The sequence below is a fragment of the Daldinia caldariorum genome (genome assembly GCF_022478825.1).
Source record: "Daldinia caldariorum strain CBS 122874 unplaced genomic scaffold F4812scaffold_3, whole genome shotgun sequence".
Taxonomy (NCBI): domain Eukaryota; kingdom Fungi; phylum Ascomycota; class Sordariomycetes; order Xylariales; family Hypoxylaceae; genus Daldinia; species Daldinia caldariorum.
In genome coordinates, this window is record NW_025953039.1 from 1,984,658 (window position 1) to 2,000,067 (window position 15,410).

The 15,410-nt window shown below is 46.8% G+C and overlaps 4 protein-coding genes across 4 annotated transcripts; 2 read left to right on the forward strand and 2 right to left on the reverse strand.

Moving 5' to 3' along the window:
• Positions 1-1,415: 1,415 nt before the first annotated feature.
• F4812DRAFT_278643 (tubulin folding cofactor D C terminal-domain-containing protein) lies at positions 1,416-5,589 on the reverse strand. Its single transcript, XM_047930988.1, has 3 exons — positions 5,322-5,589; positions 2,455-5,264; positions 1,416-2,400 (listed from the first exon to the last, which is right to left on the reverse strand). Exons 1-3 carry the CDS (start codon positions 5,478-5,480, stop codon positions 1,662-1,664), a joined length of 3,708 nt encoding a protein of 1,235 aa, XP_047793103.1. The 5' UTR covers positions 5,481-5,589; the 3' UTR covers positions 1,416-1,661.
• Positions 5,590-5,819: 230 nt separating this feature from the next.
• On the reverse strand, positions 5,820-7,881 carry F4812DRAFT_418999 (Clavaminate synthase-like protein). The gene has a single exon (XM_047933305.1). The coding sequence runs from the start codon at positions 7,510-7,512 to the stop codon at positions 5,968-5,970; it is 1,545 nt and encodes a 514-aa protein (XP_047793104.1). The 5' UTR covers positions 7,513-7,881; the 3' UTR covers positions 5,820-5,967.
• Positions 7,882-8,069: 188 nt separating this feature from the next.
• Positions 8,070-11,523, forward strand: F4812DRAFT_419002 (CDC45-like protein). The gene is made up of 3 exons (XM_047933306.1): positions 8,070-9,171; positions 9,223-10,289; positions 10,339-11,523. Exons 1-3 carry the CDS (start codon positions 8,401-8,403, stop codon positions 11,078-11,080), a joined length of 2,580 nt encoding a protein of 859 aa, XP_047793105.1. The 5' UTR covers positions 8,070-8,400; the 3' UTR covers positions 11,081-11,523.
• A 2,129-nt stretch (positions 11,524-13,652) lies between these two features.
• On the forward strand, positions 13,653-14,955 carry F4812DRAFT_456805 (uncharacterized protein; the record flags this gene model as incomplete). Its single annotated transcript, XM_047937054.1, has 6 exons — positions 13,653-13,663; positions 13,829-13,914; positions 13,982-14,277; positions 14,354-14,514; positions 14,582-14,772; positions 14,858-14,955. 6 exons carry the CDS (start codon positions 13,653-13,655, stop codon positions 14,953-14,955), a joined length of 843 nt encoding a protein of 280 aa, XP_047793106.1.
• Positions 14,956-15,410: the final 455 nt, after the last annotated feature.

Here is a 15,410-nt window from a genome sequence, read left to right on the forward strand (position 1 = left end):
AATCGGCTATTCCCACTTCAGTCTAGCTTCATCTCTTTTACCATCTCCAAGGTTGCCGAATTCGAATCCAGGCAGATTCTCACGAGAGAAGAAGAGGTTAGGAAAAAAAAAAAAAAACCTCTTGAGCACGTGAGTCCTTGTCTTTCTTGGTTTAGCCCGGCCCTCCTCGGATCTTCTAACCGTTCTCTTTTCTACTCTCGGTCTTATAGCGGCGACGGCTCGTAGGGTCAGATCACGGTAAAACGGCATGATCACCACCTATCCCGTCTTAAACAGCTCTTCAGGTACCTCTAATATATCATGTAGGTAAGGGCCCAGGTTTGCCCAGAATTAAGTAATAACACACACATAAGTTCTCGCGTGTCTTATGTCATCTGCTGATGGGTGGCTCGAGCCGCGCGCAGGGAAATACAAGTTAGGTAGACCCGGGCGCGGTTCGGCATTGCATCATCACCAGAGAGCTCTTCGGCCCGGTCCAACTTTTTTTTTGGAGCTAAGACAAAGCTCGATACATATAGATGAGGCTAATATCATACTGTCTCTCACCGCAGGTTATGCGCCTGTATGTCTTGCGCCTGCAGACACATTCCCGTGACACGTAACGTACGTACGTACGACCAGCTCCGATACACTACCCATAGAGGCGGGCTCGATTTTAAGAGGACAATCAATTATCCTATCCCAGTTTGGCGATATGAGAAAACATGAACCGCCTATCATGTACATATCCGGTAACCCGTTTGCTGGTACGTCGAGATACTTTGAGTACCTACATCATACATGCAATCCCATGGATGAGTATATCACGAACATGAACGGTTAACTGCATATTGTCTGCGTGCGTAAGAAATGTGCGTTTTACTCGGGAGAACGCGCGCGGTCCGTCTGATATAATTATCTCCAAACTTGACCTCAGACACGAATCCTAGCTCCCGCGTACCTACCTATTTTCACTTCTTCAACACCGGACGTCTCGGTACCTTATGGACATTAAAAAAGCCTTTCTCCTTTTCCCCAGGTATGATGGGATGTGGATATGTAGAGAAGCAATGACATTTAGGCGTATGCGGCACAAAGTCTGCCGCCGTCACACCGCAGCGAGAAGCTTTCCCATCCCTTCGCGAGCTGCCTCCTTGGGAAAAACCTGTCCTGCTGACAAAAATACCTGAAACCTCCCACGCACTTCCACTTCGTTATATTATTATACATATACGTTAGGTACCTAAGGTAGGTCGTAGGAGGTAGTGTGTCTCCCGAACTGCCCAAAACGACGAGCGACGTGGTTCCAAATTCGGAACATATACGAATACACCGATGAAACCCTTCATCTCTTTTCGGCCTTTTTTTGTCCCCTTCGGATAACGGCGCGAATGTGTATGCCGGCTATGTTTGGGCACCTGTTACTTCCACCACGAGCGTGGGTGTTTTATAATATGCGAATAGTTCCTATTTACATGCCCCGGGTTAACATCATGATACTTATTTATATCTAATTTCCATCTCATTTTTATTGCACATGACCATTTGTCAGTTACTACACACCAAATCGCATTATGGTTCCCCTTTGAGTCCATTGATTTAATATAGCAAGTAGAGAATTATGTAGAAACATGGCCTGCGAGTAACTAGCGAGCTCGTGGTCTAGCCATTTACCTACCCCTTTACTCGAGTCCTAGCTCTCCCACGATATTTTTAACGTAGGATTTTTCGGCTTTGCCCCAATCCACCGCGAGCAGCTTTGCACGTCTTGCATCTCCATCGTCATCACCTATCAACTCCCAGAGCTCATCGACGACCAAGCACCTCGCCCTAGGCCAGGGGTGAGCCAGAAGAGCAGCGAGCCTCTTCTTCGCTTCGAGCACGCCCTCGCGCCGTTTCGTCGCCAGCTCCGACGACATGCCCGACATGTCGCCAGCCGCGTCGACGGCTGCGATGGCGCCGTAGACTTTGATGCAGGCCTCGAGCTTGCGCACGTTGCCGGTCTTGTACGCCGCCTTCTGCACGAGGACGCAGAGCTGCCGCAGGTTCATCTCGGCACACTGCTGCAGGACGCCAACGTGAAACAGGAACGCTACGACTTCCAGCGTAGGGACAATTACCCGGTCTTGGCCCTGGTATTGCTTGAGGTTGCGAAGGAAAGCGGCGCATATCTGCTTTAGATTCTCTGCTGACTCCACGCAGAAGTCGGCGAGTGCGGCTCTGCTGACTATAACCAAGTCTTCGTTACCTGTATCAGCTGAGGTTACGAGGCCAGCCAACAGTATGGATATGCAGTCGTCTAGGTTGAGTGTCCGATACTGTGCCACAGTTGGGTCTAACTGCTCCTTATCGCAGAGGCGAAGCAGAAAATTGAAATATTCTTTCGAGGAAAAAGATAGCTTGCCGAACGTCTGAGTATTTCTGCGTGGTGATTAATAACATATTATCAACTTTTTCTGGTGTAAGTTTACGAACCTTGGATGTATAAATAGGGTTAAGGCTGATTGTGCTTCGGTACGAACTCGATCCAACTTCTCAGCTGCTAACCGAAGTATACGTGGGAAGAGAGTTGAGATGATCTGTTCTTCATCTTTCCTCGACTCCCGCAGAGTCTTCGTTGCTTTAATAGCTTCTAGACGGACATGGGAGCCGATATCTCCGCGTGCGTTCGTAGTATAGTCATCCAGACCTTCTGAGACGATTGTGAGAAAATCTAATGGTCTGTCCCTAAGGATAGCTCTGCCCACTAGACTTTGCAAAATCGCGACATGATTTTCGATATCGCTGTCTTGCGCCCATCTTTCTGCAAGTACTTTACTCGCTAGAGCGCCCTCTGAAAGACCGTGTTCATTTTGCTGGAGTTGTTGGAGTTGGTATGCACAGGTAAGGGCATGGAAAAAACCGTCACCGTGCTTAGTACGCGGTGCTTGTGAACGGCGTACTTTATTGGACCATTCTTCGATGATTTGACTACGGCGTTCTTGGGTAGCAAAAAGAAGTAGAACTAGAGCAGCTTTTGATGAAGTCTTGACTACTTCACTCTCATTTCTGTCTAGCCAATTATCGAGAGCATTCTCCAAGGCTTCTAATAGCTCGACGACATAATTCGGGCGATCAACCTGTAATGTGTCCAAGAATTTAGCAACCAAACTCAATAACTCAGATTTATCCTCCTCCACAATCGCAGGACCAGACTGCAAACTCGGTTTTGGAATATCTGGGGAACAGTTTTGCATAACACTTAGTAGGAGAACCGGGGTCGATGATACTATTAGTTGACCAGCAGCCTCTGCGATCAGCTCCGGCTTCCTGTACTTGGTGTTTTTAAAATCCTCTAGGACCTTTTTTAAAGCGGTGCAGATCTCAGTCGTTGGTACTTCCTGAAGGGATTCAGGCTTTCTGTCCTTGAGAAGGTGTGGAAGGAGGTCAAAGATAGCCGCAAGGCTCAATAGAAGTCCGTGTCGTTCTTCTACCTGTCTTACTTGAAGGGCTTCAAGTCGAGATAAAAGCAAGTTAACAGCGCCCTTGAAATGACCTAAGGGGTCGGAGGTTCCGATATTGATTAGTTCGGCCGTCAGCGCGCCAAAAGAAGTAGCTGCTACTCTCCGAGCCCCTGAGTCCATATCTCCAATCCCTCGCCACCCAAGAGTTGCTTCTAACAGCGCACGGCCGTAATGTGGTGATAATCTTGTTGCTTGTAAGGCAACTTCGTGTATTGCTCTAGAGCGGAGAGCAACAGCATGATAATCAACTGTCTGTACTAGAGAAATCCCCTTCTCGACGATGTCGGGATGGCGACCGATTAATTCCTGGAGGGCGGCGGATGCACCGCGCCTAATGTTCCCTGCGGGGTCAAGTGAAGCTGTCACCACCAATTCGGTAGCAATTACTTGTAGTATTGACGCAGCTGGGTCATGTCCCCTAGCGACTAACACGGATTTCGTTTGTACTTGAAGCAGCTCGGAAGTGTTGTAACGACGGGCCAGCGCCCAGATGCCGAAGCAAGATGCATCTCTGACGTTGGTACCAATTGAACCTCCCGACGGGCTTCGCTTCTCGAAAGAAAGTCCCATCAATAGGGCATGGATGATATTTGATAGGTCTTCAGGAGGTGGCGATCTTCGATATAAAAGGTGTGAAAGAGTAAGCATTAACCCATGCCACTCAAGCGGATCGACAGCTGTAATGTCTCGCGTAGGACGAGCAGACGGGTTTGTCTTATTTTTCACCCAGAGCACGTTTCGGTTGAGTGAGTCCAACACAGCTTCAATGACCTGTGAAGCCATTTCGGGCTCAAGTTTAAGCGTGATAATACTAAGCGCTTTGCTAGCAGCGAAGCGTACCGGCGTATCATTATCAGCTAGTCTTTCAAGCATATATCCTATGGAAGCTTCTACCAATTCAGTATCAGCATCAGATTGCTCCGACTTCCGCAAGACCAGAGTGACCACTGAGCGCGTGACTTTAATAAGCAGTTTTCGAGCCAGCGCAGAGCCGGTGATGACGTCGAAAACGGGATTCTTCTCAGCGGCGATAGCCCGTGTGGTACCGAAAATGGCAGAAAGGTACGGATCCATGATAGATGTATTCGCGGCAGCACCAAGAACCCCAGCTAAGAATGATATGGTGCCAATATAATAGTATGGAGACTCAGCCGGAGCATCCCCCGACGGTTTTAATGTCGACAAAGCCCATTTCACTAGAGCGTTAAGGATTCCTAATTCCTGCATGTCTTTCCGCATAGCGACGCGAACTAGGAGTGCTTTTGCTCCATCCCTCTCCTTTCCAGGAGACGCAATATATTTGACCGCTAGAGGAATAACCCTTAAGGCGATGCCTGGGACTTGGGACGGCCACTCAAATCCGGGAAGAGCTAACCGATCAAGATCGTCGGCGTCGCCAGATGATATAGTTGAGAGATCAAATGGAGCGAAGAATAGTTGCGATAGCCACAGTAGAACAATGTATCTTTCATGCCAAGTCCACGAAGTAGCTGAATCAGCATTGCGCTCTGATTCTTCTATCGCGAGCAGGAGAAGCTCTAGATATCTCGTCTCTACATTTAGGAACCTAACGATAACTTTCTCGCCTCGAATCTTGCAAAACGTATATAGAAGCTTGCATATTGCGTCAGAGAGGGGAAGAAGAAGTTGAGACCGCATTGATAGTGATCTGTGTTTACGATGATCCTGTAAACACCCCAGGTATGCCTCCGCCAATGTCGGCAACCACTTGGGCAAATGCGGATCAAGCAGTTGTGGCAGCTCTTGGAATGGTTCCAGAACCTTATTACCGCCTATTAGCTCCTTTCTCGGTTGTTATAGCTACGGATATGCACTTACAAGAGACATCAATCTTGTCGTTTCCCTCATACGCACGCGCCTCCGAAGTTGACCATTGGGCTTCTTCAGAAACGGTATCAAGGAACGATCAAAATCAGCGATTAGATCTAGGGAATATTTCTGGATGACGACATCCCGATCATGTTCAGGGGCGTCCATTATCACACCAAGGTTAAAGCCAGACTATTGTGATGGTTTGTCGAATAGTTATAATGCCAGGGGTTGAATGATAGCCTTTGATAGGAGAGCATTCGACTCTTTTCTTATTTCTTAGCATATATGAACTTGGCGAAGAGACGAACTAAGATTATTGACGATGTAAGGATAGAGAGAGAGAGAGAGAGAGAGAGAGAGAGAGAGAGTCGTTATATGAGATCTTAAATAATTAAATTTTGAGTAAAACGTTTGACCCTTTTTACTCCCATATTAGGTACTTGGAAGTTATCTAAGGTAGATAGATGCCTGATATTTGGCGGTAAAGTTACAATTATTCAGATATTTTGGCAAGAGAATAATATTGCTTAATTACACAAAAGCTATGACTAAGCATTTTTTTTAGGCGCATATACCTTTTAACGTCTGACACTCCAGATTTACATCGCTAACCTCAGGTAAGGACTTTATTCATAAGCGCTTCCATCCTACGTCAATTCCACCAGAAACTCACACTAAAGCTAACACTCAACCCACGAACATAATGCCACCACCCGATTGGAATGTAGAGGGCGTCACCGGGCTCGAGGATACAATCTAGAAATGGTACCGCTTTAAAATTGACAAGATCCTCCTTGCTAAATCCGTCTTCCTCGTCATCGGGTATCGAATCCCACCCTTCAATTACCCCAACGTCCATCAAACTGGTGTTTCCCATTTCCACACCATTTTCCTTTCCTCGTGCTTGCATACGCTCCGTACTTAAGGGTGAATAGAGCCGTACGTACTTACGCCCCACCACCTGTGTTAACACATTATGATATGGGTCGGTATGCAATGGTGTAATAGTCCCTGGCGGCCCAAACCAGGCATTGAGAAGCGGCTCATCAAGTTCCGGCTGGTCAATGCTAGAGTCTGTTGGGTGCCGAGGTGGTGCCGTATAGCAATAATCCGGGACGAGAATATCATTTCGCAAAGCGGGCAGTTGAGTGAACAAAGGGTGCTGGGCTAGGTATGCAATAGGCTTCGCTTGCGACGAAGTGGAAATAGTGTCATCGATGGAGCTGTCCTGGGTTGGAGGGATGGAGGGATCGATATATTCGCATAAAAACTCACCGAAAGTGATAAGTTTCTGACCCCAACCTTCATCAACATAACTACGGCCAATTTCGACAGGCACAAGCCTGCGGCCTCCAAAAGTTTGTGAAAGAAGATACGATGGCTTATTCCAGGGGTTCTTGGTTAGAGCTGACCATTCGTCAATAGCACCACGTATGATAAGCGGTTCTGGTCCTAGCTTTGAATCTCGGGGATTGTCCATATACGCTTGGAACGCCTCGATGGATAGAACATCGACACGTTGGATGGGGTGCTTCACAGGCGGCGTGAATGGTTCTATTGTCGAAAATATAGTATTGAGTTCCTTCGGCACACCTGGATCGATACCTAGTTCATTCCAGACCGATTGGAGTAATAGAAGGGCTTTATTGACCCATTTCCTGCCTCTCTGCTCACCAGCGGCACCGGCGAGAATTAACGCATAGTCAAGAAGTTTGATGAGTTGAGTAATCTGACGGCCTGCCTTATCAACCTGCTCACGAGAAGCATTGCTACATTCCGGAGTGTGATCATAGACGCAAGGGGTCGAGAGGAGGATCAGACAGAATTTTAAAATACTAGCATCGGTATAAAGCTGCCGCCAGCAAGTTGGAAGATCTTTGAAAAGATATGCGTAGAATTTGGAATATGAGATGGAGATAATATCAGATAATCGGTCTAACGATAACTTTTGCTCTTCGGATGGACTTGGAGCTGTGCTCATTCCCGCGGACTTCAGCTGTTGGTAGTAAATACTGATCCGAGCTGCCTGCCGTGATAGCAGATCAACCAAAGCAGGACCACATCCTACTAACCCTGCCCGTGAAGTATCTTCAGGTGGATATACCGTAGAGAGTATTAAATCGCATTCGCTTTGGATTGTGGATGTTGCCTCGACGCACAGCTCCAAGAGTTGCTTCGTGGGGCAGGGTTGAGTCATTCTTACTAGAGTAGGATGATGGAATGGTCAAGATAATTCAACTGTAATTACACGTCCCACGAGTACGGCTGTATTCCCGACCAATCGTAACCCATGTATATCGATAGTTATATTGTTTAGGAGGTATCCAGTCCAGTCAGTCAAAGGCCAAACATGTTAAGGAGAGAGAAACATTAAATTTAGATAGCAATTATGAAATGTCCAATTCAAAGGTTATCTACCTCAATTGCAAGAAGATACTTATTGATACTAAATAGGTAACCTAGTATTTTTTTAGTAGTATTTCTCGGTTTAGAAGGAAAAGAAAAATATCTACGAGGCTAATGCTAAAAAGGAAATCAGATCTTTCGAGGTTCAAATTTCAATAACTTGATGTACAAGGGTAACTGTGGCTGAAGACTTCGTCTGGATCTGGCAGGTACCTGACCCGGTTGAACTTACTCACATACGGGATGGGATGGTGGAACCCGTCCCACGCGCAATACACAGTGCGGATCTGCAAAAGTGCTTTACGCCAACACGCCGCGAAGTACCAAATCGCGTCTTGCCCACTTTAAACCGCGTTCCGGCCATCAACACTTATACTTCCTCCACACTAAAATTAATCAATTCTACCCTGCCGCTCCTCAAAAACGTCACTATATGATAACATTCATACCTAAAGTCTTTTGTTAATCATTTATGGAATATATACACAGGTTCAATTCCTAATATATTTCTTAACTGTCGAGCAATTGGCATATATCCGATTCGATTCAACCTCCTCGAACGCAACCCTACCCCAAGGCTCTAACCCTAAGGCTACAGCTCGTTACCGCTATATCTTTGTCACCGGTCCTATGAATCCGACGTAGCATACTCGAAGACGCGTTCAGATACTTCCGAATTATGTATCTGCCACGCGATCTCATATCGAAACTCTATACCCATCTCCAGAACACCCGGCATCCCTTGTCCCCTCCAGTCCTCATTCTTGTCGCCCTTGAACCCGACGCTCTCTGTGCCTGTCGCATTTTAACACGGCTTCTCAAACATGACTATATACCACACAAGATCCAACCCGTGTCTGGGTATGGGGATCTCGAACGCGTCGGCCAGGAACTTGTCAGCCCCATGATGGAGACTCGTGGAGGAAGCGGAGGGGTCGTCGTATGTCTCGGCGTGGGGGGTATGGTCGACATGGGAACTATTCTAGGCCTCGAGGTTGAAGGCGAAGAGTCGAGTTTTAGCGGTGTTGAAGTTTGGGTTATAGACTCGCATCGGCCGTGGAACCTTGGCAATGTCTTCGGCGGATATCCACTCGAGCCCACTTCCGGCGCCGTCACCAGTTATCAAGCTCGTGCTCCTAGTGGTGTAACTTTAGGACGGGTGGGCAACTCATATAAACCCGGAAAAGGTGGTATCATCGTATTCGACGATGGCGACATCGAAGAGGGGCTCGATGCCGAACGAGACGCGTACTTGGCACTGATTGACATGCCTGATGTTGAAGATGATGGCGAGCCATATGGGGAAAGTGATTCTGAAAGTGAAGGCGAGGTGGAAGAACAAGACCCCTTACCACGTGCTGGCAAGAAGAGGAAATCTTGGTCGGACAGGGACGATGAGAGCAGCGGCGAGGAAGACGACCGACCCCGTCAAAGGAGAAGGAGTAATACTGTAGGGTCACTCTCCAATCAAAGCTAGAATCCCCCACTAACATTTTCTCAGTCCACCCCAATTCCAGACTCCCCGCAACGCCCGGCCCAGCGTGGACTAATTTCAATACGGGACTCCGATCTAATTAGATCGGACGACTTAGAAAATCCGCCCTCCGCAGCTCAACCCCCTAAAGCCCCGTCGGCCCGTACCCTTCGGAGGCGTTTGTTACGAATGCGGAATGAAAATGAAGGGATTCTTCGGAAGTATTACCGGATGGGGTCTTCTTACTCTGAGCCTATTAGCGCAATGATTTACTCTCTTGCTTCGGAGCTAGGCCGGGAAGACAATGACTTGCTCTGGCTAACAATTGTTGGCGTCACGTCCATGGAGCTGTATGGCCGCTCCTCAGCTGGCTTAGCTGTTATGGTCCGCGGTTCAGATTCTAGGCCGTCAAATGGCTGGATGGGCGTTCGTGGCGCCCGAATACGGCAACTCCTGCGGGACGAGGTGAGGCGACTAAATCCACCGGAGATGGGAAGGCTCTCGGGCTCGGACGGTGCTGGAATTATCCCTACCACAGCCCGGAACCCCGAAGACACGAGTATCCGACTATCTCCCGAACCAAAATTCTTACTCATTCGACATTGGAGCCTTTATGATAGTATGCTACATTCGCCATATCTTTTTTCAAGATTGCGCATTTGGAGCGAGAGCGGTATCAAACGTTTGCACAAATTACTTGCAAAAATGGGCGTGAGCCTTGTTCAATGCAAGCAGAGCTATACACATATGGATATGATGCTAAAAAAAGAACTGCGTACAAAGCTGCTAAAGTATGCATCTCTATATAACCTCGACGATATGGTACCTGCGGTAGAAACAGATGCTAGGGATCGAGGAGGAGCCAAGGACGGATGGGGGTTTGTCCGGAGTTGGGGTTGGCGAGCAACGCTCAGCGCTCAGGATGTTGGAGTGATCATCGGCGCTCTACTTGAGGTAGGTAAACAGAATACGGTGACCAGCGAGGACGGCCGCATCCGAGCAAGTCAAATACAGGACCTAGAAGATGAAAGTGGAGTGGCCGAGACCCAAGAATGGGTCAGTCGCTTTTGGGAAGCGTATGATGCTCTTGAAAAGTAAGTTTCAATAGACGAGAAATTAGGGTAAGAAACTAATGGTATCCAGCATCGATGCTCTAAAAGCTGGCCTTCCCATAGCAAAAGAACTTCACCGTGCTATTTTTCGAACAGGAACGGCACTGATCGGGAAAAGACAAATCAAGCACTTACATGCCTTCCGTCTTTGTGTTATTAAAGATGGACCAGACGTCAGTTTATTTACGCACCCCGCTGCACTTACGAAGCTTGCTCTTTGGGTTGGCGAGGCCCTCGCTGAGCAGGAAAAAGATGCCAACGGAAAGCTGGCACATGGTGGACGTGGTACACCACTCGTCGTAGCGAGTCTAAATGAGAAACGAGGCGTCTACGTTGTGGTTGGTACCGGTGGTGGTGGTGGACCTGATCTAGCGTTTCTGGATAAGGAAGCAGCCAAAGAGAAACAGGCCGCCAAGGAAGCTAAGATCAAGGAACGGGAGCAGAAACAACGGAACAAGGAAAAGATTAGGGAAGAGAAACGTGCTGCTAAGGCTAGAGCCGCCGATGCCGATGATGATGATGATGACGAAGGGGAAGAGGAAACAGAATCTGAAGACAGCGACGGGTCAGATTCGGATTCAGAGGACGAGATCGAAGAGCATAAGGAGCGTGGCTATGGACTGAATAAATTTGGCACCGCCTTCCAGGATGTGGTTAGCGAGACAAATGCGCGCGTGCGAATCGACAGTTTTGAGCACTGCGTCGTCGAGGTTCGGAAGGACGACCTTGGCGGTTTCCTCGAGAGCTTAAGTCAAAAGACCGTCGTCGGATGAAATGTTTTTTTTTTTCAAGGCAGTCTTTCTGAAATCTCTCAAGATACTCCAGAGCGTTAGCGGCAAGCCCTTGCGTTCTGTCTAATAAGCTACGAAATATGTGCCCCTTATTTGTCCATTAAAGACACCTCACGAGAAGCGAATAGGTATGAGCGTCTGCTACAGCACGGTTGGAGCTTGGACGGTGCATGAACGACGGATAGGATTTTGGGCTGGCGTTTGGTTCCCATTTTTGTAGATACTCCGCCGAACTGTGAATTGGGCGTGGTTCGTTCAACTGTTTGACACATACATATATCATGGTTGTGGAATATATACATACCTACTTCATCAAACGTGTAGCCCCGAGTTTTTTTTTTTTTTTAGTTTTTTTTTTTTTTTACTACAGGTGGTATGTACCTATTTTAATAATTATTTGTACAATACAATATGAATTGGCTGGTCTGCCATCAGTTCTTAGGTAGGTAGCCAACGTGACTTTCACTCAGGCAGTTAGTAACGCCCAGCATCCTAACTATAAGAAGCTATTCAGGTACTAGTGTATGTCCCGAGCCACCGGCGTTATCGTTCTCATACCCTAAAATTGAGAGTATGGACCCTGCTAGGTTCGATAATTTGCGGATAAACGGGATGGCCCGTAACCTTGCATGATCAACGTTGATACCTAGACCTATATGATAATCGGCAAGATCGTTTACGATCTACCTAGCCCTAGTACCTAAGATGCATTAGGTATATTATTAAGTTGTAACTTGATTCTATACGACAACTACCTAATGTGTAACTATAGCTTTGTTAGCGTTAAAACTGAATGGATTAAGATAACGATGACTTCACATGGCGTCAAGTTAGATAGAACAGGTCCGGGATGTTACATATTAGGTATGTATGTTTAACAGGTATTCGGCTAAATACTGGTGAGGTAATTCCATCGAAGTTGAAGATGCAGAGAAGTAACACAGGTATTAGAAACTACCTAGGCTAGGTACCTAATTACGTCGAAGCCTATACGCGTGTGGTAGGACGTAGTTAAGCATTATCCGGACTATACCTATAATTGGTAATTACCTAAGGGGCAGTCTACTTAGGTTAGTAGGTAACGGGAAACGAATTGTGGATACTAAGCTTTGCTTTCCCCCCTCTTCCCGGATTCATATGATCTTACTAAAACTACCCCGCCATTCCCCTTACCTTACCCTTACCTGATTTACCTGATCTTGGAGGCAATTAATTGTAATCTTCCAAGTTTCCAACTCTAAATTCAACCAGGAACATGAGCTGTTGTTTATATATTCACCAAATCCCTAGTTGATCGAGTTATTCTTCTTTCCGAGCCTGATTACCTAGAAAAAAGGAAATCATTTCCAGAACGTATCGTACCCAGCATACAAAAACATATTGTACAATTCAGGGTTACAACAAGGATAAAGAGGCTCAACCCGCATCACATTGTTGCAGTCGTTCCTAAGTGATCAGCGTGATCATTGGCGAATCCCTAAAGAGAATCGTGTAAGTAATCCTAAGAGGCCCACCCCTTTTTGTTGTTCTTTCTAGTTCTTGTATGGCCGTATTGTGTATGATACGATACGATACGATACCTAATAAGTCAATAGTAGGTTGCCTCTTATCGTGAATGTAATTGGCACCCCGTTGCACCCATTGCACGCACCTATTACACTACACGAACGGGTCGCAGGATTCAATATAAATAAGTGCGAAGCTCGGATCTCATCTGCGTACCCCAATTCTTCGGCCGCCTTCAGCCTTGATCAACCGGCCAGGTCCAGCCCTTTTTAAGTAGCCTACCTACCGCGTTACATATTTTATAAAGTTTCTTACAAAGCACCATTGAGGCGGTACAATACTAAGTACCTACACATATTTGTCCCAACCTTGGAAGTTTCCCTACATCTACCTGCGTCATAAGGCACATTATGTATGCATATGCATATAGGTAGTTAGTAGTAGGTACATATATTCATCCGTACCTATAAAATTATAGGTACTTAATTCACAACAGGCTACACATTTCCAGGTAGGTACTTACACCTACGTAATACTTCCTGAAGTCCTAAACTTACATTATCTACCTAGGTACATGCCGAGGTACCTACCTACGTACAATACATCCAAACTTGCATACATCAATCACATCAGTGTATTATTCCAATTCTAAGTCAGAACAGCACAATCAACCTTTCCTTATTATTGCAATCTCCTTTTTTCTTTTTGGTATTAGTTATTCGAAACCCTTTTCATCAATTTGCACTATTAACACACCTTTTTTTCTGCATTAGATCTCCCTGCTGCGACACTTGAGAAACTCCTTAACCTACCTAGGTAGTCGGACTTTATTGTTATCTTCCACCGTTGCGACAGAACCCCCCCCCACCTTGCCATCATTTGCTTTCGCTTTCGAACTTGTCGCATAATCAACAAACCCCCCTTCATCCTCGGCCTCGCGAGATTCCACACACGACGAACGCCGACCTTCCCATCAACACCGCGAAACATCCTGCTTGATAGAATAGTCGCCACCGCGAGATTACCAAAATAAAAATAAGAAAACAAAATGGGAAAATCGTGAGTCTGCCTGAATTATCTCGTACGATTTATAATTCTGTCACGTACGGCTGCGCGGGAATGCGAGAATTACCCTCCCTTCTATACAGGAGATGTCGGAAATAGTTTCATCGTCATTGTTCCCCATTGAGGCGTCGCATAGTCCGACTAATACAAGTTACCTAGTCAATCAAAGCTCTCTCAAGAGCAGCTAGCCGAGCTCCAGAAATCCACGCATTTCGACAAGAAGGAACTGCAACAGTGGTATAAGGGTTGGTTACATCCGGGTCGTCGCGTTGCTGCAACTTACTGGTCGAACTTGTACTTATCATGTATCAGGCTTCCTCAAGGACTGCCCATCCGGCATGCTCACGAAAGAAGAGTTCCAGAAGATCTACCGACAATTCTTTCCATTCGGGGATCCATCGTCATTTGCTGATTACGTATTCAACGTTTTTGATTCAGACAAGTCCGGCTCGATCGATTTCAAAGAATTCATTTGCGCTCTGAGCGTTACAAGTCGAGGAAAGATGGAAGATAAGCTCGATTGGGCTTTCCAATTATACGACATCGACGGCGACGGCAAGATTAGCTATGACGAGATGCTGAAGATCGTTGAAGCGATTTACAAAATGGTATGGATGCATAATCTCAGAGTTAACCAGTCAACGACAGTCAAGTAAGTCATGCTAACAGCATGGCCCGAATTAGGTCGGTTCAATGGTGAAGCTTCCCGAAGACGAAGATACCCCCGAAAAGCGCGTTAGGAAGATTTTCCGCATGATGGATAAAGACGAGAACGGCAGTCTAGACATGGATGAGTTTAAGGAAGGTAGCAAACGCGACGAGACAATTGTCTCGGCACTCTCTCTGTACGACGGGCTGGTGTAATACACACACCACGTAAGAGAGGGGATAGACAGCGACGAGGCTTTCAAGAGCTAGCGACTTTGGAGACGTTGGAGGAGAATCCGGCAAAGAACGAGAGCCAAACCTGAAAGAAGAAAACAAAAAAACAGGTAAAATTGTGATGGAAGTCCCGGTTGGAGAGTCGCTACCAATGTATCAAAGTTTCCTTTCTCTCTCTCCTACACGGGTATCTATATTCGAAGAGAAGGACGAGCACAGCTGTATGTTGTCAGCCAGATCCTGATTTATCCCACCCCCGGAACTCTGGTTATGGATAGTCTAATGTGATGATCAAGCACCGGCTAGGCACCTCATTCTTCGGAACTGGGACCGCAGGCCAAGCTGGACCGGGCCACTCGGCCATCGCCGCAGCCGCAGCCGCAGCCGCTTCCCGAGTTTTCTAGAACGAGGCGCAGCAGACAAGGCAAGTAGCCTTTTATGTAGATAGGCAATCTCTACCTTGTACGAGATTATACTTAACGCCGTATACGTTATTACAGAATCAGAGGCTTCGCAATGTATATATGTGACTTCTACTTACTTGGGGTGGCATTGCATGACGTCAACTAGATACACAAGCTGCTTCGCCCCCTTTATACACAGCTAAAGGGGGCTGAGGTCGGGGAACATGTTGAAGCTCTCACATAGGTAATGTCTTTGGGGCGAAGTTATACGTACATATGAGGTATACATATGATAGGTTAGGTACCTTACTTTCTCGTCAAAGAGGCTCGAGGCTATGTAGATACATGATGTACATACCAGGGTAGGTAGATAATGGCCCAGGCTGAGTAAACTAAAATGACGTACAAGATCTAGTTAGGTAATCCCGGTATGTATAAGCAGTGCGATGCACGTC